General features: G+C 40.9%; 1 protein-coding gene across 1 annotated transcript; it reads left to right on the top strand.

Moving 5' to 3' along the window:
* The first annotated feature begins 834 nt into the window (after nt 1-834).
* On the top strand, nt 835-27,540 carry LOC118816835. The gene is made up of 14 exons (XM_036583428.1): nt 835-990; nt 4,224-4,873; nt 6,711-6,806; nt 12,636-12,869; nt 14,159-14,306; nt 14,801-14,827; nt 15,150-15,689; nt 17,337-17,422; nt 19,899-20,549; nt 20,687-20,782; nt 22,194-22,427; nt 24,027-24,174; nt 24,290-24,316; nt 25,011-27,540. The coding sequence occupies exons 1-14, from the start codon at nt 984-986 to the stop codon at nt 25,562-25,564; spliced, it is 3,498 nt and encodes a 1,165-aa protein (XP_036439321.1). The 5' UTR covers nt 835-983; the 3' UTR covers nt 25,565-27,540.
* Nucleotides 27,541-27,634: the final 94 nt, after the last annotated feature.

The raw sequence follows: 27,634 nt of genomic DNA, 5'->3' as shown, positions 1-27,634 counted from the left end.
AGCAACGTTAGCCTTACAGATTTGGGTGACTATTGACTTCTAATGTTTGTTAGCAACATTAGCCTTAAAGATTTGGGTGACTATTGTCTTCTAGTGTTTGTTAGCAACATTAGCCTTAAAGATTTGGGTGACTATTGACTTATTTGTTAGCAACATTAGCCTTACAGATTTGGGTGACTATTGAGTTCTAGTGTTTGTTAGCAACATTAGCCTTAAATAATTGGGTGACTATTGACTTCTAGTGTTTGTTAGCAACATTAGCCTGAAATAATTGGGTGACTATTAACTTCCAGTGTTTATTAGCAACATTAGCCTTAAAGATTTGGGTGACTATTGTCTTCCAGTGTTTATTAGCAACATTAGCCTTAAATAATTGGGTGACTATTGACTTCTAGTGTTTGTTAGCAACATTAGCCTGAAATAATTGGGTGACTATTAATTTCTAGTGTTTGTTAGCAACATTAGCCTTAAATAATTGGGTGACTATTGACTTCTAGTGTTTGTTAGCAACATTAGCCTTACAGATTTGAGTGACTATTGATTTCTAGTGTTTGTTAGCAACATTAACATTGAAGCTCAATCACTAAACTGAAGAAGCAAGATGTTGGCACCAAACATGTCCTGGCTGATGATCCACAGCTGGGGTGTGTGGAAAATCATAACTTACATTTTTTCATTCCTTTATTTACTGAACTGTGTTTTGTTTAGCAAAAGGCAAACCAAAACAATGTGCACGAGGCCTTTAGCAACCTACTTAATGATTTAATTCTGTTTAGTTGCAACATCCTAAATGCCCCTGCTCATACCTCACCACACCCAACAAAAGGGGGCGGGGCTCTGTCAGAGAGTTTGGGTGTTTGCCTACGCGAGTGCAGAGAAAGAGGAGAAACAGGTTTAAACTCTGTATCCGCATACGAAAGACAAACATTTGCCCCAGACGGAACACTGAGGAACAGGAATAGAGCACAAAACAACACATCACCATGCAGAGTAAGTCACAACAGTCTGCTTTTTTTAGATGTTCTCAGGTACAGAGTAAAAAATTAACCCTAAACATTCTGTTAAAAGTCTGGCAGAGAATAATTATAGTTGTACAAATACAGTTCTAATGAAAATTCTCAAATTTAGTTACTTTTATTCTTTCAAGTGCTGTTTTTTTTTCTATTTAACATTATATGTTGGGATTTTCCATTAACTTACTCATAAATATTGAAGATAGTTTCCCACACGTGTCCACAAATGACATTCCAGAGTTATAAATTGCTGTTGTCGGAACAAAACCTTGAACAAAATGGTAACTTTACAGGAGAAGGAAAAACCTACTTTACTTTTAATGTAAGTCAATGGAACCAGACGTTTTTCCAAGTCATTTTGGGCCTTTTCTGTTGGTCCATTCATCATGAAATTTACACACAATATAAAGGACAACAGGCCTTTTCAGATTATGTCAAAAACTGAAAAATGAGAAAAATGGACATACAAGGTTTTGTTCCAACAGCAGCGAATATAAACTTTTAAATAATCAACATACATTTCTTTATTTTATGCTGTTAGTTCAAAAGTTTGAATTATTCTTTTATGTTATTTTACATTTAGATTTGTATCTTAAAATGAGAGAGAATCATTTTTTTCAGGAAGGAAGAATTTTAGTAGTTGGTTTTGTTCAAAATGTTAAAAATTAGGGGTCAAGGCTCGCTACACTCTTAGGAAAAAAAGGTACAAAACTATTACTGGGGCTGTACATACATACATACATACACCATCTAAACCGCTTATCCTTCTGGGTCGCGGTGGGGTGCTGGAGCCTATCCCAGCTGGGCGGAAGGCAGGACACACCCTGGACAGGTCGCCAGTCCATCACAGGGCATAACTGTACCATAATCCACTGAAATGATATTGTCTAAGCTGTACTGACTCCACACACCCCGTCTCGTCTCCAGGCTTTTCTTTTATTGCTCTGTTTTAAAACATTCGGTTATGAAAAGGTACAAATCTGTACTTTTCACCTGAAAAAAACTGTTTAACGGAACACAACTGGACCTTAAAACCACTGTTGTACCTTTGAGGGAACGTTTACACTGTTTGTACCTTGATGAGCGAGAAACGTACCTGTTATTTCTAAGAGTGTACAGCAAAATAACTTGTTTTTTATTTTAAAGAGCCCATTTTTTAAACATGCCTTGTATTTTATTTTTGGGTAATAGCATTTGTGTGGTTTTATGTATCAAAAACATTCATTCAGTCATTCATTTTTACGTGACCATTTTTCACACCTCTATTTATCCCTTTCTCCCTTAAACAGGCTGTTATACAGTCTTATGCAAATAATGTTTCATTGTCTTCTAAGTGAAAATGAGGGAACAAGTTTAAATGATTTTCTTTTTAATTTAAGTGCAGAATTAAGTAAATTAAGCACAATTTATTTGTGTTTAACATATTAGAAAAGAAACAAAACATAAAATATAGCTTTTGCACAGGCCACATTTTATGTTTATTTCTTTTCCAAAAAAAAAAACAAACAAAAAACAAAACGTAATTGTGCATTAAATGTTTGCTGTACAGGACGTATCAACTTTCGAATTTTCACTTAGAAAGTCAACAACACCTACTTTGACCAGGGGCGTCCAAACTTTTGCATACCACTGCATTCAAACAATCTGTGTTCTGATTGGCTGTCCTGCATTGTGCTTTATTTAAAAAGCAGTCCAGGCCGAAACTCCTTTATAATCGTAGCGTGAATGGGCGGGGCTAAACCTTTGTGGGCTGCATTAGTGAATAAATGTGCTTGTTTTCATGACATCACAAAAACAGGAAATTCAAAGCAGCTTGTTTTTACAGTTTACATATATGGACTGTATGGACTGGGGGGTGAATACTTAGCGGCGTTTATATGCTATACCACACTATGTTTTCTCAAACGGCAACAAAAAAAGCAAAGAAAATGTGGTTTTCCATGATAGGGGCCCTTTAATGAAACTGCATTTGGTGGAATATGTCTCAGTTCCAGTTCCTGCTTGATCTAATTTTACTGTAAGGCATTTCATTGCTTTCATGGCTGATCCACAAACCACACAGACAAAGTTCTCCTTATCATTTGGTCCATTCCACACTTAATGGTTTGATGTAATCTTGTGGCCCCAAAAAAGAGATGAACGCTACATGGGAAGCATTTTATGAGGACATGGTCAGTGAAAGAGACGCTTGTTTTGATTTAAAGAGAGAACAGTTGCATTGTTAAGGTGAATCTTGTGCTGCTGCATTCCTGAGATGACATGACGGGCGACTCCTCAAACTTTATTCTATGCATGCTGGGTATTGTAGTGAGAGAACACTGATGGACGAAAACATAAAATAGTGAATTCTGTCAATCAGATGAGGCCGAAGGATGCAATGCTGCACCACAGAATATTACATAACAAGACAAATAATATTTAATATGCTAGTTTTAGGCCGTAATGCCCCTTTAAGTATATGGTGGTCTCCAGTACTTTTCCTGGAGGGCCACAACATTATGCCTGTTACTGTGGAATGTGTCCAGTTTATTGCAGGAGCAAAGTATCGCTATTTGTTTACATGTTATTTTAGATATTATAATTATTTAGATATACACTTAATCTGCAGAGCTAAGAGCTAACAGCAGTTCCATACCTGCAGTTTCAGGGCATCACATGGTTTCAGGTTTATCCCCTTACAGAGTTATCAGCTAGATAGCTGGTTAGCTAATTCAAGGTGCTTGAGTTAATCTATTATTGGCTTCTGGCTTGATGCCTAAAATGAATGAAAAACTTGGATTATTCTACCTTAAATGACTAAGACTATTATTAAATATATTATTTGTCATGATTTGCAAAATATTGGAGGACAGCAGTGCATTCCTGGGCCTCACTGGTTCAACAGAATTATGTATACTTTTTGTGTTTTCTTCCATCAGTGTTCTCTCACTACAAAACCCAGCATGCATTGTGCAAATGCGCCATGCAGTCATTGGGAATCTCCCTACGGTCATAAAGAAATCCTGTGTGCTAGCATAGCATGCTATTCAGCTTCAAAGCAGTAATGTTAGCCATTGCGCGTGTGATGCTCGCACTTTTATGGTAACATGAAACATGAGTGGGCACAAGTCAGAAGCCAAAACACACTGTTGCTGCCTCTCTGGGTCTGCAGATCGATGCATGTCACCAGTTTTAGCACCCATTGGTTTTCTTTCTCTCTCATTCACTCAGGCCTGGGATCTCGGGGCCGCACCCTCTCCGAGGACCAATTCTCATGCTCCATCTGCTTGGAGGTGTTCGTGGAGCCCGTCTCCACTCCATGCGGCCACAGCTTCTGCAAGGCCTGCCTGCAGGGCTACTGGAACCACAGCAAGAAGGTGGTCTGCCCCATGTGCAAGAAGACCTTCTCCAAAAAGCCGGAGCTGTGCGTGAACCGTGTGCTAGCTGAGATAGCTGAGCAGTTCCAGGGCTTGTCCATGGCCCCAGGTGCAGGGGTCACCGATGTTGGGGCTGCAGGAAGCCCAGGGGCCTCTCCAGGGACCCCGCAAAGAGATGAGGATGGGGGCGACTTTGCCAAACCCGGAGACATCCCCTGCGATGCCTGCATCGGGAGGAAGATGAAGGCTCTCAAGTCATGCCTGAGCTGCCCCGGCTCCTTCTGCGAGGCCCACCTCCGGCACCATAGGAAAGTGAAGACCATGGCTAAGCATAAGCTGGTGGACCCTGTCCACCACTTGGAGGAGAAGCTGTGCAAGAAGCATGAGCGTCTCCTAGAGGCATACTGCTGCAACGACCACATGTGCGTGTGCAGAGAGTGCGCGGACGTGGGGCACAAAACGCACGAAATCATCTCAGCCGATCGGGAATACAAGAAGAGGATGGTGAGTGAAGTTTGTGATCATATCTGAAGGTTCTAGTGTTACTCAGGGTGCCTTATAGGAACGATTCCTCAAAGGCATTTACACAATTTTCCACTTACCCCAGAAGTAGTTGCTCAGCCAAGACATGCTCCTTTAGTTAAGCGCTGGAGCTACATGGCTAATTTTGCTAACAAACACTAGAAGTCAGTAGTCACCAACATCTTTTCTGTAAATGCATCCACAGAACTTCTCTCAACCCACTCAAACTGAATCCAGGTCTTGTCCAAGACTTGTCAGTCCGAAACTGTCCCCTATTCACTATGTAGTGCCCTCTTTTAGGGTTCCACCATTTTATAGTGGTGTCAGAAGATCAGAAGAAGACCCGGTGCACTCAAATAAACCCCATAGTGCACCGCAATAAGTAGTGTACAACCAATGTACCCTAGAGGATAAGGGATACCCATAAAGCACTGCGATGTTTGGTTTGAAGATTCACGCTAGGATTAGCGACCTCAGCTACAATGGCAGCATCTCCACAGGCCTCTTTTCGGACCTGTTACAGATGTAAGAAAGCTCATCTCATGTGCAGTCAAACTCAACGGTCATGGTGGACTGGTGGCATTATATTAATAGTGTTTATGTGAGGGAATCTGCTGTCACACAGTAATGAGCAAACCCATATGACGTAGTGTCCAAAATGATTTACTACCATCACCAATTCTGTTCTGTATAATAATGTTCCACATAGTGATCCAGTTGTTTGAACGCAGGGTAAAGTGATTAGGGGATCATTTTGAACGCGGCAATTACAGTTCATAGCGTTCTGATGACCACCATTTTGGTAGGCAACCTTAAGTTCATTCAGGACAGACAACAAAACCATATCTGATCCAGCCGAGGCAGTAAAACATGTTTCTTTTTGGTGAATACTCAGTTTAAGTCTCAGTTTTAAAGCATATTAGTTTTTTATGAAATCTCACACACTGATGTTGAGATGCACCGGTCTAATGAATCCAGTCCACCAATCAAGCTAATTTTCTCCTCGAAACATTTTCTGGAGACCACATCTGAAGTGTCCACATATCTTTTTTGTGGTCATTCTGGTCTGTGTTGCTTGGTCTTTATCTGCCTGCAGGGTTGTAGCTGCAGCAGTGATAATACGAACACAGTCAGAGTTACAGCTTGCCTGCCAAAATGGCGGCAGGGGCTTCTTAATGACGTAATTGAATAATATGTATAGAAGGAGACATTTCAATGGTTGGAAAATGAACGATAGCTCATAATGCTCAACAGGGCATCTGTGTAAGAGGAAAATCCCACCCTTTAATAAAAAGAGCCAGTTGGCTGGTTAGTAGAGGTGTAAGCAGTAAAAGCCCCCTTGTTGTGGAGATGCGCTGTAGCCAGAACAGCATGTGTTTTGTGTCTTGTTGTACCAGTGAGGTTCTGTCCATTTTTATATTTTATAGTAACGACTTTAACAAAGATGTATATGCAGTGTGGGTGGGTTGAGAGAAGTTTTGGGAATGTATTTGCGGAAAGGATTTGGGTGACTATTGACTTCTAGTGTTTGTTACTGACTTTTAGTGTTTTGCTATGAAATGTTAGCCCCGTAGCTCCATCACTAAACTAAAGAAGCAAAATCTAAGCTCCAAACATGACTTTACTGATCAGCTACATCTGAGGTAAGTGTAAAGTTGTGTAGATTAGTGTTTTTGCACTAATTATTCCTTTTAAATAAAGGTGGCTATAACTTGAGTCAATTTATTTTCCCATTACTTAACTTTTCACCCACATGTGGGTCTACAGCAGTTAGCCCTGTAGTTGTGCACGCCTAACATGACTCATGCATGTTCTACAGAGTCAACTGGGGAAGAGGAGATCAGAACTGAAACACTTGATCAAGGAGAGAGCCAAGAAACTAGAAGAGATCAAACAGTCCATCAAAGTCATCAAAGTGAGTCTTTTCTTTATGGTCTTTCAGAACAAGCTAAACGTTATGGGGTCTTATAAAGCTATAAAAGATGCCCATTTCTAAAGGCAAATATAAAATAACAGCCACCTGAGTTAAAGAAATGAGTTATTGTTCTTGTTGGCAGGTAAAAAAAGGAGAAATAAAAACATTTCCATGTCCGCTATGGCAGTATGCTTTAGCTAGGATGTTTGACAGTTTGCGTTTTTATGTTTGCTGCCTTTTTCCATTTTTGTGTACATTTCAGCTTCCTGTTTTTAATTTATGTCATCTACATTGGGGTAAATGTTGGCTGTGAACAGTAGATGCATGCGTAACACGGAAAGGTTTCATTGTTTATCTTGTTTATGTTCTTGTTTGTTTTGGTTGTATTGGAACATGCCAAATGATCACTGTTCTGCAGTCAGAACAGTGGTGCTGCATAGGCCTCGCTGTAACTTGATAAATTCCCTGACCATACAAAAGAAGGTAGCCAGGTAGGGGCCCACAAAATATTTGTACTCAGGGGACTATAATTTGATGGCCAGAGGCTGCGTTACAGAAACTCCCTATCTTTTTATCTGATCTGACAGGTCAGCATCTTATTTCGAGTTAGGAAATCTTAACCTTTTTGATCAAAGTCGACAACTAACTGTCATGTCTGTTGCCTAGCAACCAACCATACGTAAGCACATAAAGTAATCATGTTAGTTAACCAGACAGCTAATGTTACTGATGTAAAAAGGGCAAGCAAAACTAAACCTCTAGAATCTTGAAGTTAAGAATATTGTGACAGCGCTTTGTGCTGTTTATCAGAGTCGCTGCTCCCCAGTTTCAGTCTCCATTTCCCAAACGCTTTAGTCGAGCGCGCTAACGTTACTTCTCCTAAGAAACAGACACACGTTCAGCTCTGTCTTTTCATTATTCACCACTATCACTGCAGTCTGCAGCGCCTGGCTTTTAAAAATGCTGTTAGAAAAAAAACCCTCACAAGTCAAACCACCGTTTTCAGTGTAGATAAATGTAACGTCATTATGCAGTAAGAGTGAACTATACTGCCTATCACTGCACAAACCAGTAGAAACAGACGGTTAAGCAGAAGTTAACACAGCTCTGGGGTTTATCTTAAAGTTAGGACAGAAGTTAGGAGATTTAGTCTAGTTCGGATGGTTCTGTAATATTGTTTTCTTATATGGAGTTAAAGGATAAGATTATGAACTTAAATTCAGTCTTAGCTGAAGTTGTCATGGTGACCAAGCAGCTAAGACAAGATTTCAGACTTTAGACAATCCTGCAATACAACGTGTGGATCCAATCCGTCGAAATGATCTCAGAATTTCTCATAATTTAGGTAGAAATGAAGAGAAGAGGTAACTGTTGTGTTAAAATGAAGTTAGAACAGCTACATAAACCTTCATTTACAGCTAGGAAGTGTTTAATGAACGACAGATCCTTGATAGCAGACTCTTTAGACGCCGTAGACTGAACTCCTTTCACCTACTTAGTTCTGTATGTGGCTTTACTTCGCTGACTCACCCAACTCGCAGGACCACTGCAAATATTTACCTGCTTCAACACACCCAGCTCAAAAGAAGGAGAATGCTGTGGGAACTGAAATATGTCAGACGTCAGGGGAAAACCTAAAGGGCTTGTAATGAGCAGAAAATGAGATAGGAGAGCTTTAAAAACCAAGAAATGGAAGCGGAAGGTCTCCGCTTGAATGGAAAACAGTGACAACGATACGTACAGCATGATATGAAATATCGATGGGTTACTTTCTAAACGAACCTATCCAGGTCAGGTCTGCAGCGGTCGGCTGTAACAGGTTTTGATTCCCCTGGAGGAAACATTTAATGTGATTTGGTGTCAGTATCATGCTGAGTGAGCATGAGGTTACTGTTGCAGCTGCAGGCCAGTGTCGCGGCCAAATCATGGGCTGGAAATAGAGCCCAGCTGGAGCAGTGTTTAAAAATACAATGAGGATGAAGTTACACGTGGTGGCAGATCTTTGTCTCTCTCCTTTTGGGGAAGGCGAGCGAGCGAGAGAGGGAGAGAGTTCTAATTGTTAGGTAGGGCTGGACAAAGGCACAGCTATTCTCAGCCATTTAAATTGTGGCTTGCTGGAAATTCCTGCAGCAAAACATAAGAACAGTGGTGAAGCAGGCTTTGGCTTCGATTTGTTAGGAATTCTTCGCCCGCTGACATTTTTCAGACAGGTTCTGTTGACATGCACCCAAAAAAGGCCCTTTAAAATTCATGTAGGCATTTAAGCTTTAAAGTAGTTTTTGTTCTTGTTGTTGAGAATTAGCTTAGGTAGATACCACAGAGCAAAAATATCCTGATTTGGATGATTTTCCATTGGGTGAGTCAAGAATTTAACCCTTTAGTTTCCAACCAAAACCAAGCTTTTTTACAGGATTTCAAAATAAGATACATCAGATCGGCATTGGCCAAACTCAAATTCAAATTCGGCGCACTGCAGTGGTGAACCATGACTGTTAGATCTGGGCCTTCAGTTTGGTCCATAAAGGCTAAAACTAGGTCAAAAAATGAGGAAAAAGCCCTCTATGATAACACTAATTACTGCTAGCTCATCTAATGGGGTTCTAGTACTATGTTAGCAAAGCTTTGTTTGGTAATTCCAGATTATCTGTGGATATTTGAAGCTTGTAAAAGATGTTTCAATATGTATTTACCTTTTCACTGAATGCTTTCCGCTCATACTCACAGTCAGTGATGTGTCTAGGACTTCCAGAAGGCCTAGAGTGATGTTTTTTTTGTTCTCCCACAAAATTAGCATTCAAAATGTGATTGGTTGATTCCACTGTCAGCTTCTAGTTGTAGTAGTGGTTACTCTGACACATTAGACCTCCAATTCAGCTCCTGAAGTCCTGGCCAATGGGAGAGCTCGCATGGCTGTATCTACCAAGATACCTCATTTTCCATTTGGTGGTTGAAGAATTTAATACTTTAATTAACAACCAGACTTAAAATGAACTAAGACTATCACAACAATACTAGCAGAATTGAAAATACACCATTCATGCTGATTATATTATATTAAAATAAACTTAAAAGTTCCAGATATATATTTTTTTCGATTTCACAATTCCCTTCTGCCTCTGACAACAATTATATGTAACATAATTAAATGTCATATGCTAGTGTACTCCAGTTAGCCATCATGACAGCAAACATTATGACATGTCATGACATTAAACTGTATATACATGGACATATACATATATTGGTCATATACATCACTTGTTATAGTAGCATGATATTTTTATATTACTGTACATAATCTGTCATAACAACTGATGTATATGGCCTGTTTATGGCATGATTATGTCAACCCCATTTAGCAGGGTACAAGCAAAATGTTACCCAATAGATGGTTCTTTGAAGAAAACGAGCTGAGCGAGTGCGTAGAACCTTAAAGAACATCCACATTATATCAATGTTCTTCTCCAATTAAAGGTTTTTCCTAGAAATGTACACTCAGGCTGAGGACCATTTAGAAGCCTTGACTTTTAAGAGTGGATGTATGCACGCCGCACTACCTGCTGAGCTGCTTTGTACCCAAATCCTCATGTAAAAGCCACCAGCACGTTTATGTACATCACAGAAATGAATTTTAATTCCACTGAGGTTAAAAACAGTTTTCTAATTTCAGTGCCATTAAACTGATTATGTTTCCAGTCCTTAAGCCGACGCTCGCTTACATACGTGCTGTGAAATGTAAAGTTGGGTAGCGGAAAATCGCAAAATTACAGAGAGCTGATTATGTAGAGGAAAGTAATAACGCTGTGGAGTTGATTGTGTACGTGGCTGGAGCGAGTGCGTGAGGTTTATGTGTGGATGTTTATTCAGGACGGTTCCACAGTGCGGTCAGACCGGTCAGTCCAGTTACTCCCAAACACGCAAGAAACACATTCAAACAGCTAATCAAACTGCACCACAGGATGCTGTGTGAAGCACTGCACACTGTGTACGTGAACGGTTGCGCTTGTAAAGGAGGGGCTGCACATTAAGTTCTTAAGTCTTTTAATTAAGTCTTTTAACGCTCCACTGTATGAAATCGGGTCAGATTTCACAGGAGTTTCTTAGACCACATTGTATGTTTTTTATGTATTAACGTCACGCACAGGCTCAAAAAGAAGGTCCGGCTCAATGTTTAGGTCTCGAAGGTAAAATCAACATCATACTGATGAGGACACGATGACAATAGTAAATAATTCATTCACATCCACGTCCTTCACCCAGTTTCGATTTGATTTTGAGTTCTCTTTGAATTCAACAATCACCAAGTTCATCCAGTCAGGGAAGGAGTCTGAAGAGCAACCCATGCTACAAAATGTGCATCCACATGTGTGCAATTACACTTGTCCACCAGAGAGGTCTCCAAATCCCCAAATCCCCCAGTCAAATTACATAATGTTGATTTTAACACTTCTGCACATTTAATGCACATAAAACGTAGTGTGTTAAAATTTAATATGGAATTTCAGCAAATAATAGAAATAAAATGCTAAAATGTGCAGAAAATGGACACATTTAAGAAACATGTATTTTACTAGGGTATATAGATAAATAGGTCATGTAGGTGCTGGTATGTGTGTGTGTGTGTGTGTGTTTTTAACAGCAGTGCTAACAGGTGCCTAGAGCGAAGCTAGAAGTTGACAGCTGTGCATGTGCACGTGTGTGTATGTGTGTGTGTGTGTGTGTGTGTGTGTGTGTGTGCGTGTGTGTGTGTGTGTTTGTTTTGCTGCACTGTCCATTTTAGCAGTGGTTAGTGGAAACATGAGATGGCACTGATATCTGTGCCTGGATTGTTTGTTTTGTGTGTTTGTGTGTCGTAGCAGTCCAGCAAATCGCATTAGCTGGATTTGAGTGAAGCAACAGAGCACCTTCCTATTTAAACCAAACTGCCATTATAAAAGGCCATTTTACAGTCAAGAGAGACCAAGAAATTATTGGCAATATTAGTACAAGTATGTTTCACAATTGTTTTCTTTCTTTTTTTCTTTGCTAAATGTTTTGTGCATTCTCAATCAGTTATTAAGACTGAAATCCACTGTTGTTTGACGTTTGGTAGCTAACCTTTGTCTTGACAGCTAAAAGCAAACGGCTTATTATTCAGTTATTCATTTTCAGACTTCTTATTAAGTAACTACTATGATAATTAAGAATCAGGCTGGTCACGACCACAAAATGAATTGCTACATATTAAAGTACATGGCTAATATGGTCAAAGTGGCTTGCTTCATAGCTGATACTCAGTATCTCCCAACTGACAATAGAAACAGCTCGAGCTCAAACAACCAAACATTACTCACTGCTGCCCTCTAAAGGTGATGTAGCACCGATTCAGACGTTAGAATGCGTTTTCTGCTTTCTTTAATTTACATGTTTTTGCCTAAAAGCAGCAGCTGAAAATACTCCCAATTCACATTCTATTTGTTGCAACATAAACATATGATTGTGAAAGCAAACAGCTGTGGAAAATGATTGCAGACAGCTTAGATAATTGTGATCAGGCAACTATAGAATAACTGTGACAGGTATTTTATCGAGTGACAATTTAAGAAGCAGCGTGAACAAAGTTAAGTTTCACTTTGTTTAATTTAAAGTTTAGTGGGGTTTAGTGAGGCAGGGAGATTGGTGGGGCACCGCCCCACGAAATGGCTCCCTGACACCGGGCCTGAAGTTACATAGTTATGAGAGCGAGTGTGAATCCACATAAGAGTCCCTAAGTGTTAAACAGCAGGCAGATTTCTCAGTTAGAGCACGTTACACAAGGTTGATATGTTTAAGGGTGTGTGTATGTTGCAGTCGAACAGTCAGCGGGAAATCGAGGAGAGCTGGATGGTGTACGCAGAGCTGCAGAGGCTGCTGGAGCAGAGTCAGGCTCAGCTGGTGGAGCAGATCACCTCTCGGCAGAAGCACGCCGAGCAGCAGGCCAGAGAGCTGGCTAGCCGTCTGGAGCATGAGCTCAACCTGCTCAGGAACAGGAGCAGCGACCTGGATGCCCTCGCGCACACACAAGACAAAGTGCTCTTCCTACAGGTGTGTGAGTGTGCCGACTTGGGTGGCTTGTATCGTTTGGGAACGATATTAAAACATTCAGAATCACTGTTTTAGTTATATATATTAGCTATATATATTATATATAGCAGTATGGTGTACCGATGAGCCAAAACATTAAGACCACCAGCCCAATATGCCGTTAGTCCTCCCTGTGCTGCCTCTAACCCTCCGCCCTGCCCAAGCATGGACTCTACCAGACCTCTGAAGGCACCCTGTGGTATCTGTCACCAAGACGTTAGCACCAGATCCTCAAAGTCCTGTAAGTTGAGGTGAAGCCACTGCAGATCGGACTATACCGTAGATACCACAGACTGAGATCTGGAGAATTAAGGCCAGGTCAACACCTTGAACCCTTCGTCTTGCTCTTCGTGTGCAGTGTGGCAGCGTGCATTATCCTGCTGATCGAGGCCACTGCCATCAGGGATTACCCCTGTCATGAAGGGGTGTACTTGGTTCGCAGTCATACTTGGCCTTTCCACATGATGTAGAAGAAAACAGGAATTACCGGGCACTTTCTTCCATTGCTCCGAAGTCCAGTTCTGACACTTGTGTGTCCATTGTAGGCACTTTTGACACTGGGCAGCAGTCAGCATGGGCATTCTGATTGGTCTGCGGCTGCGCAGCCCCATATGCAGCAGGGTGCGATGTGAAAATTCCTCCCGTAACAATCATCAATCCCTCAGAATCCCAGGCTTATTACATACTAAGGCTTAATATCCAGTAACTACAGGGACATCAATGCAAACTGGCTGAGCTATTCTTAGGTTATCGAAGTGTGTAACAGAGCTTTGGGCCTGCCGGTGGGCCCTGACCATTTAAGGGGTAAAAAATGTCTGTGCCACTGTAGCCCTTCTATTGGTTTGGACCAGATGGGATAGCCTTTGTTGCCCTCGTGCATCACTGAGCCTTCGGCACTCAACACCCTGTTGCTGGTTCGTGGTTTGTCCCTCCTCGGACTTCTGCTGGTAGGTCTTCACCCCTGCCCATTTCTCCCGCACCAACATGCTGACTATGAGAACCAACTGCTCATAACATATCCCAGTCCTTTCTTGTTACAAGATTACATTATACAGTTTATCTGTGAGTGGTCATAATGTGCCTTCCGCCCAATGACAGCTGGGATAGGCCCCAGCACCCCACCGTGACCCAGAAGGATAAGCGGTTTAGATGATGTGTGTGTGTGTGTGTGGTCATAATGTTTTGGCTAATCTGTGTATTTGTGAGTGAGTTTGTCAGTGTGTCTGAAACATGTACTGTATCTCTCATAGCACCTCACCACTCTCCCTCCTCCACCCGAGTCTACTGACTGGTCAGGTGTGTCAGTGAACACAGATCTGTACCTGGGCACGATCAGGAAGTCTGTCAACACGCTAGTCGAGAAGTTCCAAGAAGAGGAGAAACGCCTGTATGGGAAAGGTAGTGTGTCTTTGATCAGCGCATTCAATCGAAAGCATAAACAATGCACCTAGTTTCTTGCTGGGAAGCTAAAAATGGAATATAGTAGTGTTACTCAGAATTTAGGTGTGTTTTCTTGTACGTACTAAAAAAAACTAATTGACTCACTAACACACTTGGAGTAGGAGCCAAAGGGCAGGTGTTAAAGCATCTGCCCATAGACTTCTAGTGTTTTTTGAGTCAACAGGTTTTCTGTTGTTTTGCTAAGCGCAGGGAAGCATGTCAAAATGACTGTCTGTGGTAAATGACCATATGATTTGTGACAAAAAACAGAATAAGAAAATGAAAAATGGTGGAATATTCCATTAAAGAGCTGCAGAGAGTCCTGGTAATGACACACATTCAGGTGACTGACGGCAACATGTGTCTGATCATCTCTCACTGAAACATATAGTTTGTTTATCTGTTGTTGATGGTTTCTATGCTACTAATAACTTTGACTATTGTTTTTGCAGAGCTAAGAAAGATGCAGAACTATGCAAGTAAGTGCCATTTTTTAAGTTCAAGCAAGCTGAAATGGGCAGTATGTGTCGCATTTACCAGGGGACACAGAAATTTTGGTCATAGTTTTCAGATGAAAAGGGCAAAATCTTTGTTTTGTTTTCTGCAGCTTTAAAATTACAGGAAAATACAAGCTAAAGATGATGCTAAAGACACACTGCATTCACTTAAGACGGCAAGGAAGATGAATGAGTTTAAGTGCATCACTAATTCCAAGAGGACTCTGGTGGTGGAGCTAGAGTTGTTTCAGCTCCTCTGTTAAGTGACTTATAGCCAGAAACATCTCAACGCTCCCTTTTTCAGGTGAGGTGTTCATGGATCCGGTGACGGCACAGCGCAACCTGGTGGTGTCCGAGGACGGTCGGCAGGTGCATTACGAAGAGGGCCGTAAACCCTCGTCCCAGTCGGACAGCCCACGCCGCTTCAGTCCAGCGCTGTTCGTGCTCGGCCGTGAGGGATTTTCGTCCGGCAGGCACTACTGGGAGGTGGATGTGGGCCGGAAGACAGGTTGGACCATCGGGGTGGCCCGGGTGTCTGCCCGTCGCAAAGGAGAAATCCGGCTCTGCCCGGAAGGTGGCTACTGGTGCCTGTGGCTGAAGAACGGGGAGGTGAAAGCCCTGGCCTCCAGCAGGATCCCCCTACAGCTGCCCACAGTGCCCCAAAAGCTGGGCATATACCTGGATCACGAGGGAGGACAGGTGTCCTTCTATGACGTGAAGGCGCAGTCCCACCTCTACACGTTCATGGATACGTTCGGTGAGAACGTGCACCCCATCTTCAGCCCCTGCGTCAGTCAAGAAGGGAAGAACGCAGGAGCACTGGTCATCACGACAGTGAAACATGGCTGATGCTGTTGACCACCTTTAAGGACCTGCCTGTTTTTTTCACTTAGCTAAGGTATACGCTGCCATTCAAAAGTTTGGGATCACTACTAATGTTAATATATCTTTGTTATTATATGTATATTGATAACTAGAAATATTCTAAGCGTAAAACATTCAAAATGTGTTTCTCAATTTTTTCAGATATTTTGAGTACAACAAGAATATATTAAATAATGGTAATTAATGTGTAATTACCTATTTACAATTTTTTCAAATTAACTACCTCAATATTTGATTACCGCTTTTGAAGCATAGCATGAAACGTCCTAGATATTAATTGTATTTTAACTTCATTTTTCTGGTTATTCACGTTTCTCAATCAGTTTTTTACCCGTCTCAGTTTCCTTATTAGAACCCGTTAAGTTGCCAAGGACTAGAATCATTTTAGAAATTTATCCATAACCCGATTGGTTTTATATTATTAAAAATATTGACTGCACACTTTTGAATGGTAGAGTATGCTATGAAATGCTTTATTTTGGAAGGACGAACCAATATTTTAATCACTGGTAGATGGGAAATTTTAATTCTATAATCAACTATTGTAACTAATGTCATGAAATGGAATGAAATTAATATAAATGTTTAATCCAAACTGAGGCTACCTTAAAACAGCTCAGAGTATTTTGGCCACAATTATTACATAAAAACCTGGTCGCAATTATATTCCACAGCTGTTAGATTTCATAATCAAATCACTGCTGAAATATATCCATTTGTTTTCCAGATGTTTTTTGTACATCATTTGAGCACCACAGTTGTCCTTTATATTGTGCTGAAATTTCATGATGAATAGGCCCATAGAAATAATCCAAATTACTTTACATTACATTAACTTTCATTAAAAGTAAAGGATGTTTTTGCCTTCTCCTGTAAAGTTGCTATTGTGGAGACATTCTCCATGATATGCTTATGTTGCAACAAAGATAGTATGAATGCCAGCACTGGGGCCCTTATTGCGACATGCGATGGGTCACACAAAAACAACATAACACGCATCGTATCTCCAAAATGATAACTTTACAGGAGAAGGAAAAAACATACTTTTAATATAAGTCAATGGAACCAGACATTTTTCCAAGTAATTTTGGGCGCAGCAGTGAGTGATGTTTGTTTATTTGAGCTTGAGTTGTTTCTGTCGTCAATTAGGAGCTACTATGTATTGACAGCCAGGAAGAAAAACAGCTAATCAAACAATTTACATACCATTTTTAAGATGACTCAGTTTTTTTACATTTGAATGGAAAGATCTTATCATATTGTCCGCACTGTTACGTTTTCTATGCCTAAAAAGTTTTTGTGTAATATGGTTAAAACAATAATGGGCAGTAATGCTAGTCTGTACTGAATGTCACTTTCTGTTTTCTATATTTTTCAAAACTTTTGAATAAAATAAACCAAATATTATTTGCTTTTGCTCTTTGGATGACCAGAGGATTGTCCACAAGTGTACGGGTACTATGTGGAAGTGGTGCAGAGTAGCAGAATGAAGTAAAAAGTGGCATATGAGGGGTTCTTTCCTTCGCAGACCGAGAGACCCCCAATCTGGAAGTGTAAATCTGAAACTAGGTTAAGGGAAAGGGGGGGGAAGGGTGATATTTTGAAGGGGGGTGTCAGCTGTGTCGTGTGTCATTGCTGTCCACAGCAGAGCGGTCACTGTATGCAGGGACTTTCTGCAGCTACATCTCCCTGGTGAGTCTCTTTAAAAACTGTATAACCAATAATGCTCACCTAACATGTTATTATTCTGAATTATTAATGAAGACATGTTTCATATGAAAGATCTGTCTAGATAAGAAGCAGCGACATGTTACCATCACTGGACTGCTCAAAGTCTTGCTCTCAAACCACCATCAAACACAGTTAGCATACGATGTATTCGCCTTCAGAATCAATGTGAAGTCTTTAGAACTGATATGAGGTTTTGGATGTGAGTGTACTTGGTTGTGAACAGTGAGGTGAAGCAGGACATTGCCTTGACTGGTACATTCAGGGGCATGTTAATCTTGGAGCTCTATGAATAGCCAGGCCTTCCATATTTCTGTGAGCCCTCTTTGCTCTGACTTGGGTTCTAAAGTTCTGACATGTTGTTGAGAGCATATGCCAACAGTCTCAACAGCAGGATTACCAATCAGACCCCCTTGCACAAGCTTAGCCGCGACAGTTTGATGCTACAGCCAAGTATATGGAAATAGCATGTGTGCAACAGATGCCATTAGGAGAAAGAAACTTGGTTGGTAGCCATTTGAAGAAGCGAAGGAGAAATTAGCATTAGGCATTTTTTTGTATCCAAAACGTTCAATGAAATTAAAAAGCAAAAAATTTTCATTTGAGTTTTGGTTAACAACATTTGCTACTGTGGAATGATGATAACAGGAGAAATCAGTCAGGAGATTGTGAGCTTTATCCCAGCCATCCGAGTCAAAGAGTCCAAAGCCCTTCTTACATGCACTTTAATGCAGGAATTTAATAGTAATTAAACAGGAAGTGGTTAAGTGTGAATGCAAGCCAGAGTCCAAGTTTCCTGTAAGACTGATGTGTCAATCGCTTAGCATGAGCGCTAGTGCAATTCCTAGGAAAGTACTTGGGCTGTCCCCAATACCAATTTTTGGGCTCCTGAGCTTCGGCAGTAATCAACAGTAAATATTCAAAGCTTCACCAGTTAGGGTTGGGGGCAGGGGCAGGGGGGGGGGCGGGGGGGGCGGGGGGGACGGGGGGTGCATCCGATGCCCATTTTGAAAGAACATTCACGGCTTCATCCGAATCCGAATCTCCAGGCTAGCTGCTTTCCTCGCAAAGTGCTGCAGCACTCACAGCATGGATTTCATCTACCAGGCCTCTCTTAGCGGCGGGCTAGAGGATAATAGCACAGTGCATGAATGGGTTAACCAGCGCCTCACGGAGGTGGCGTAACTTGAGGTACGACGGTCATACGTCACAGCCCTAGTAAGGGTCCAGTAGAGCAGATCGCTGTTTGAAGCCACACATGCTGTTTACCAATGCCTAAGCGTGACGTTCACCGCTGTAAGTGGGAGGGATGTCAGGCTCCCGAGCTGTTAGTAGTGCAGTTTTTTAAAGAGAATAAATGTTTATGTTGGGCTGTTTTAGGTTCATTCGTACAAGGACTTTTATGTTGAAGGGCCTAAATATGGGTCACTGTGTTTCTTCTCGCCACGTTTGGCGCTGTTTTCAGCAAATTAAAAATAAAGCTGTGTTATGGACCATAACCTTGAGCTGTCTAAGCCTCTCCCATGAACGCCGAACGTTACAGTAGTTTGCTTTTATTGATAGCCCACACTTAGCCCCCCCCAAAAAAACTATTTTCAAATTCCGAAGTTAAAAACTCGATGCCTAAACATCTGAATACTCGAATATTCAGGTCCAGCCCTAAAAACTGCCAGGAGGGCTCATGTGTGAATAGAAGTGGACAGCTTCTGTGGTTTTTATAGTCAAGCTTTCAGTTTTCATGAGTGGAAAAAAGGTTCTATTTGAATACCGTTCAGCAAGAAAATTGTTCCTTTGAACGTGTGTGGCTACTATTGCACAAAAAAGGCACTATTGTTGGTAAAGTGGAAGTATTCTGTAGTGCTTTCTAATTTACAGTTTTCATGAGAGAAAAATGTTGTAAACATTTTGTATATGATCCAATAACGAATGATCTGTTGGCCATTCATACTCAGGACACCACATCCTATCTGACGGGACTTTAATCGCAAATATAAATGCAGTAAAATGATGCAAAGCCAGAACAAAGGCGGTAAAGGTATGGCAGTAATGCCAGGTTCTGATAGTGAAAAGGGCTTAACAGAGCATAGTTGACCTCGTTTTCTGTGGGTGCGTAGGGTGGTCCTTCCTCTACCTGCATCACTCAGCTCAGTGCTAGCCAACACAGGTGTCTATAAACTGATGTAACACAACTGGTAGTTAGTGTTCTCCTCCAAGCATGTTGAGCTGCATTTTGTAAAGATGGCTCACTTCACATTTCTAGTAATTAAGTACTAGCCATTACCCTCATAGCTTGATAGCATCTTGTGAGGGAGGGAGCCTTAGTGGGTGTGAATTAGCCATGACATAATTTGGGAGCAAAAATCACCCATACAATCTTAGACAAAAGACACAAAGACCAAAATTTCTTCACCACAAATCACCAAATTTCCCTTCTGTTCAGGGAATGGCTTCCCCTACAAACATGTTAGTTGAAGAGCAGGTGCACTGTTCCATCTGCCTGGATGTGTTCACCAATCCGGTGTCCATCCCCTGTGGACACAACTTCTGCATGGCCTGCATTGGCAACTACTGGAAGGCCAGTGCTCTCTTCATGTGCCCGATTTGCAAGAAGACCTTCTTCAAGCAGCCGGACATTAGCATCAATACTGTGCTGCGTGAGATTGCGGAGCAGTTCAAAGAAATGAGGGCCAAACCTGTCCTGAAGCCCAGTAGTCAACAGGTCCTTGAGACAGAGCAATGTCCAGAAGAACTCCCCATAGAAGTACCAGAACTGATCCCACCGAGTGGACTGTGGTCACAGGAGGTGTCCTGTGACGTCTGCACTGGACCCCAGCAACTGGCTGTGAAGTCCTGCCTGGTTTGCCTCACTTCGTACTGCGAGGAGCATCTAAAGACGCACACGGCCAGGTTCACCAAGCACAAACTGATCGAGCCAGTGCAGAATCTGGAGGACCGCATGTGTAAGAAGCACGAGAGGCTGCTGGAGCTGTTCTGTAAGAAAGACCAGCTCATGGTGTGTGTGCTCTGCACCGAGATGGACCACAGGGCTCACTACACTGTGCCTGTTGAACGAGAATGGAGCGAGAAGAAGGTAAGAGAAGGAAAAGAAATGCTTGCATCTGATCTAACATACTGGAAACAGCCTCATGTTAGCATGCCAAGACGTAACCAAAGCAGCGACAGAGGAAGACACTTTAATGGGTGTGTATAAATTCTGGTGACTGACAGGTTCAGCTGAGGAAAACTGAGGCAGAGGTTCAGCAGATGATCCAGGAACGGCTGAAGAAGGTGGAGGACGTTAAACACTGCGTGGAACTGAACAAAGTAGGCATTTGCACAACTGGTTAGCATGCTAATGCCCTTACAGTGTTATATAGAAGCTAACTGGAAGCTGAGTTGAATCTTCTTATTATTATATTAGAAAAAAAGTTCAAGCAATTGTCAAATCTTCTCATCTGTATTTGATCATTTTACAGTACTGAATGCTAATCAACATATACGCTAACACTTAAGGACCTAGGGGACATTATAATGGCCTAGTAATGCTAACAAGCCAGTGGCTGGCAGTTAAGAAGCTGCTCATTATTACTATATTGAGCAATAACTTCAGAGAATTGAGCATTTTCCAGAACATATTTATTTCCGTTATGCATCATAATCATAACCACAAAATCTTAGGTCTGTATTATCATGATCTTATTAAGCCTTATCAAGCCAATAGCCTATCAAGCTAGTGGCTGCTAAGTAACTGGCTCTATATTACTACTTTATTGAAGGGAAATTCCACCAATCTTTCAAATTTTCTGAATAAATCAGTTCTTGAGATGTAAACAGACTCATCCAGTGTGGTTTGATGTAAGGTACTTCATTGTAGGGAAACTTATAGACTTCTTTCATAGATGTATTTACAATGGTGGTGATAGGAGCCAGGGGTCACCATGACTACAACACAAATATAGCCATTTTATTTACTAGCCAAACCCACCAGTGAACCTACAGGAGTCTTCTGAGTGTTTATATGGAATGTTGATGGTAAAATAGTCATAAATCTGAAAAAATAATTTTTACTTGGGGGACTATTTTGTCTCACAACATCCTGTATGTATCCATCCACCACGAATGGATTCAAATAAATGGATTAAAACACATTTCAAGCCAACACCTTATAGCAAAACTATCTTAAAACAATGTCTCAGACATCAGGCAGTATATTCATAACCACTTCCTGTAATAACTCTCTGTGAGGGAGCTTTAGGAGGTGGACGTCTGGTTCCTATCACCACCACTATGAACAATTCTGACTCTGTAAGTTTCTCTAGAACAGAGCATTTCACACCAAACCACTCTGAATGACTCTGTTTACATCTTAATAATTTAATTATGAAGAATTTTTAATTGGTGGAGTTCCCCTTCAAGTAATATCAAGGGTCAATGATGAATTTTACATTATAATCTTGTGCACAACCAGAACTTAAGCATTGGGCCTAAATGGAATGTGCTTATTTATAAATACTTAATTATTGGTTTAGTAAAAAAAGTTTAATAAAAGCAATACAAATGCTTAATTCAGCCCAGTTATAGCTTAATAAAGTAGTAATGAGCAACAAATTAATTACCAGCCACTATTAGGCTTAATAAGAGCATGAGAAGGCATTCTACTGTCCCACTATACTGAAGCATTACCAGAAGTACAACTCCTACATATTCTCTTCTGTTTCTATCTGGCTGCCTTCAGAGCAGCGCACAGAGGGAGATCGAGGACAGCATGCAGGTGTTCTCAGACCTGGTCCGTGCAGTCCAGAAGGCCCAGGCCGAGCTTGTTCTGGCCATCGAAGAGAAGCAGAGGAAAACGGAACGTTGGGCTCAGAGTCTCATTGAGGAGCTGGAACAGGAGATCACTGTGCTAAAGATGAGGAACAGTGAGCTCAATCACCTCGCTCACACCGAAGACCACATTCACTTCCTCCAGGTGGGGGTTTTTCAGTAATATTTAATAGATAAATCACAATAAATATGATGCACATTATAACAAAATGAAAATTAGCTCTGTCTTTCAGTTTACATTGATTTTGAGTATTAAAAATATCTGATATTAAAGATGCTCAATTTGTGATTAAATGAGTCCAAGAGGACCAAAATCAATAAAAACCATGGCCGCCTTATGCTAATTGTTTATTTTTACTCAATAATGACCAATAGAATGAATCACCCTCAAAATTCTTGCACTTTCAGATCACAGACACTAACGGTTTCTGAAAAGATATCTGAGGTGACACTCGTTTTCAAGATCTCTATCAGCAAAAATGTACAGAATTTTACATTTTGTACATTTTTTATCAGAAATTAGACACATTCATAGACATATCAAATTTCTGTTAGCATTTACATGGCAAACAATGGCATATCTGAGCAGCCCAGGGTCTCCTGAAAATAACAACATATGTCTCATGTCAATACTTTCTATACAATACTATAATTGTAATTGTAATTGACCCAAATACCAAACTATCACCCCTAGGGTTCTAAGGGTTAAAGCCCCGGGGAACCTAAATTCATGTTTTCTTTATGAGTAGATCAGTCTTGGTCTTGTGGGAACACAGTACACCTGTACAAGGTATGATCTGTGAATTACCTTCCATTGTCCACTAAATGGCCAATGGATTTTGCCAAAACTCCACTGTTTTGATGTAAACTGGGTGGTCCTTGTCTTGTAAACAGGATTCTCACCAATCACAAGGCTGATATGTTTTTTTTATCCTGCCCACACAGCATAACCCCTTAAGTGGCTAGTGCCCGCCAGTAGGCCCAAAGTTTTATTACACACTTCTGTAATCTAAGAAGAGCTCAGCCAGTTTGCACTGACATCTCTGTAGGTCTGGAATAATAAGGCTTTGTATATAATAAGCCTGGGATTTTAAGGGGTTTTTAAGCCAGAGAATCTTAGAAGTAAAAGCTAACCACCAAGCGAAAGCACACCTAGCAAACATACCTGAGCTATACAGGGCCTATTTTAAGTTGTGTTTAGTTCTGCTTCAGTGGTGTAGTAGGATAGGAGTGTTGAGCTGAGGGATCTCAGTCATGGGTGCTCATCTGAAAATTAGGCCACGCCCAGATAGTTCTCAGATAAGTGGTTCTTAAGCAGTGTTTTATCATATTTCTTGTATTTTTTCAAACTTTGCTGATTGTTTAACCCCTTAAATGGCCGGGGCCCAGTGGTGTGCCCGAAGTTTTATTACACACCTAAGAATAATTTACACTGAAGTCCCTGTAGTTACTGAATAATAAGCCTTAGTATGTAATAAGCCTGGATTTTAACGGGTTAGTGAAACACTAGTAATTTACACTGAGACTTTAAAATCACATCTAGAACAAAAGTAGCAACATTAGTTCTTGTTAACAAGGTGGTGTGCAGAAGTCATTTGGTGGCTCATCAGCTTTGCACAAAGCATGTTCGTACATGAGTTAGATTGTACTCTTCTGCCATCTTGTGGCCAGTGTTAAGCAGTAACACTGATTCCGTAACATTTCAAGATAGTCAGTAAACTTTTGATGAAATCTACATTTACAGAACTTCCCATCTCTGATCACCCACCCACAAACTAAAGACTGGTCTGAGACCCATGTGCACACAGATCAGTGTGTGGGGACCATCAGGAGGGCCGTGTCCAAACTGGAGGAGACCCTGACAGAGGAGATAGAGAAACTCGCAGAAAATGGTTGGTCCATCATCCGTTGTTGTTCTGTAGTTTTCAGAAACTATAGAAATCCATACAGTGACGTACTAGTTTTGATGAATTACAGTAACAAATGTATCACTTTCTTTTCTAATAGAGCTGAAGAGGATTCAGAAGTACTCAGGTACAGTTTGTGTGTAATGTCACTTAACATAAAATGCCATGTTTATACATACTAATCATTTCCATTTTTGTCCAGTTTTGACATATGTGTGGTTTGATGTTTTAAAAGTGCGAGAAAAGTTGTCAATCATTTTCATCTGACTATTTTCCAGCCTCTCTTTAGCGGAGTATTTAAAATTAAACACTCTGTTGTTGTTACTGTACCTTTTTAATTTAAACCAGGGTATAAACAACAGGAAGATGTAGAATTTTGATCCGTTTCAAACAAAGGAAAAAAGTTATGACAAATAAAAGTGGACACTTTTAGAAACCTTAAAGATTCTGCACTGTTTCTTGGTCACTATTCAAATTTAGCCGAATTTGCCATGTTTAAGCTTCAAATTCAAGTTTATTTGTCATTTCCACAAAATGTCAGGACATTCATGCTTTGAAATGCTTGTGGTGAGGCAGAGCTAATCCCTCTACAGCAGGGCAGCATTATATACATACTAAAAACAGTGCAGACAAAATACAAATTAAAAATACAAAAGAAAATACTAAAACTGAAATATTAAATATGCATAAAATATACACGAAATATAGTTTTGGCCGCTTAGTTTCTATTAGACAGTGGAATGAAATGATGTTCATATACTACATGACATGTTTCCTTCATAACGCGACATAAAATGATCTTTTTCATCTTCTTTTTGAAGTGGACGTGACCCTTGACCCTGACACGGCCAATCCATGGCTGCAGTTGTCCGAGGACAGGCGCCAGGTGCGTCACCTGGGGGCATGGCAGGACCTACCGGACAACCCTGAGCGATTCGACACGGTGGTCATCACCCTGGGCCGGGAGGGTTTTACCTCTGGCCGTCATTACTGGGAGGTACAAGTTGGCGAAAAGGACGACTGGTACCTGGGCTTGGCCCGCGAGTCGGTCAACAGGAAGGGGCGGATTGCGGTGAGCACGTCTCAAGGCTACTGGGCGCTGGCTATGAAGAAGGGGCAGGGGTACCGAGTGTCCTCCTCCCCGCCCCTCCTTCTCTCCATCGAGCCCAAGCTGAAGAGGGTGGGTGTGTACGTGGACTTCGAGGAAGGACAGGTTTCGTTTTACGACGTACTGACGAGAAGCCACATCTACACCTTCATGGACTCCTTCAGAGAGAAGCTCTACCCCTTCTTCTACCTGTACTGCTGCGATAAGGCCTCCGACACGCTGAGCATCTGCCCTGCGATGGACAGAATGCCCAACAAACAGTGCTGAGAAAGGGGGGGACACTGATGCGAGGAAGATGTTGGCGCTGATTAGTATCTACACTTTTAGAAATAAAGGTACCAAGAAGGGATCTTTAGAGCGACGCCATAGAAGAACCACTTTTGGTTCCTTAAAAAAAACTTTCACTTTTGTAAAGGAGTTGTGTGATGGTGAAGAACCTTCTTAAAGTTTAAAGAACCCCCACATTCAAGGAACAACCCCTAAATTGGAGTGGAGCATTTACATTATGTAAAGGTTCTCCATATCGTTCTTTGGGTGGCATTGCTCAAAGAAACCTTTGTGGCGCCTTCTCTTAAGATCAGCAAATAGGGTTCTGTACAGTATCAAGAAAGGTTCTATGACTTGTAACACAGTGGAGCCCTATTTGGTGAAATAAAGAAGCATTTCTTAGAACCATAAATGACATCATAGAGAAGAACCACTGTGTATGAGGTGTGTGAGTGTGAAGAACCTTCTTAAAGTTTAAAGAACCTCCACGTTCAAGGAAGAAGCCTTAAATTGGTGTAGAACATTTACATTATGTAAACGTTCTCCATATCGCTCTTTGGGTGGTTCTTCTGTGGCATTGCTCAAAGAAACCTTTGTGGCGCCTTCTCTTAAGACCAGCAAGTAAGGTTCTGCATAGTATCAAGAAAGGTTCTATGACTTGTAGCAACACTGGAGCCCTATTTGGTGAAATAGAGAAACATTTTTAAACGATCCTTTGAAGAACCAGGAATGACATCATAGAGAAGAACCATTTTTGACAATTAACATGCCAAAAAGGGGTCTTTAGAGCAACGCCATAGAAGAACCACTTTTGGTTCCTAAAAAACCCTTCAATGGTTCTTTGAAAAACCACTTCTGTAAATGAGATGTGTGAGTGTGAAGAACCTTCTTAAAGTTTAAAGAACCTCCACGTCAAGTAAACGTTCAAGGAAAAACCCCCTAAACTGCTGTAGAACATTTACATTATAAAAAGGTTCTCCATATCACTCTTTGGGTGGTTCTTCCATGGCATTGTTCAAAGAAACCTTTGTGGCACCTTGTCTTAAGATCAGCAAATAGGGTTCTGTATAGTATCAAGAAAGGTTCCATGATTTGTAACGACAGTGGAGCCCTATTTGGTGAAATAGAGAAGCATTTTTAAACGATTCTTTGAAGAACCATGAATGACATCATAGAGAAGAACCATTTTTAAAAATGGGTCTTTGGAGCGACACCATAGAAGAACCACTTTTGGTTCTGTAAAAAAACCTTTCAATGGTTCTTTGAAGAACCACTTTCGTAAATGAGGAGGTTGTCTGAACAAGAAGCCATAAATTGGTGCAGAACCCTTAGATTATTCCCAAAGAACCTTTATTGGCACTTTCCGGTTGAGTGTACACTCTCAGCCAAAAAGGGTTTCATGTAGTGTCAAGAAAGGTTCTATGACTTGGAACAACAGTGGAACCATTTTTGGTGCTTTAAAGAACCACTTTTTAAAAGATTCTTTAAACTATCATGTATGACATCATAAAGAAGAACCATTTAACCAAAAAAGGAGTGCTTAAAGGGATGATTTACTCGCTATAAAATTATGTTACACATTAATCTCACATATGTTTTTAAATGTATGAAGGTGATTATTTTTATTATTGTTATTATTATTGTGCCCAGTAATTTAACAGCGTCTCCTCTTGGCTGATTGCAGTCAGGCATAGTACGGTTTACTGCATGCGAAAATTAGAACATGTGCAAAAATAAACTGTGATAAGAAAAACACAAAGTTGAGTTGCCATGTTTTTATGATGTGTTTATGATGAATGAATGACTGTGTAATTAAACGTTACAGTGAGTTTCTGTTGTCTGTTTAACGCAGTGATATGAGTCATCAGTCTAAAGGTCTCAGTCTAAGTGCTGTCAGTAACACCTTAACTGTGCGTAGGTGGAGAAACATACCTGGAAAACGAAACTACTTCATGTACTGGGTAACAGTGAAAGTACACGCACAGTAACGCAGCCATGGAAACGTATGCAGGTACAGACAGCTGTCTCTACAGAACAGGGAAGTAATTATCTCGGTCCTTTTAAAAGAAA

This window comes from Colossoma macropomum, unplaced genomic scaffold (genome assembly GCF_904425465.1).
Source record: "Colossoma macropomum unplaced genomic scaffold, Colossoma_macropomum, whole genome shotgun sequence".
NCBI classification, from domain to species: domain Eukaryota; kingdom Metazoa; phylum Chordata; class Actinopteri; order Characiformes; family Serrasalmidae; genus Colossoma; species Colossoma macropomum.
This window is presented reverse-complemented; position numbering and strand designations above follow the sequence as displayed.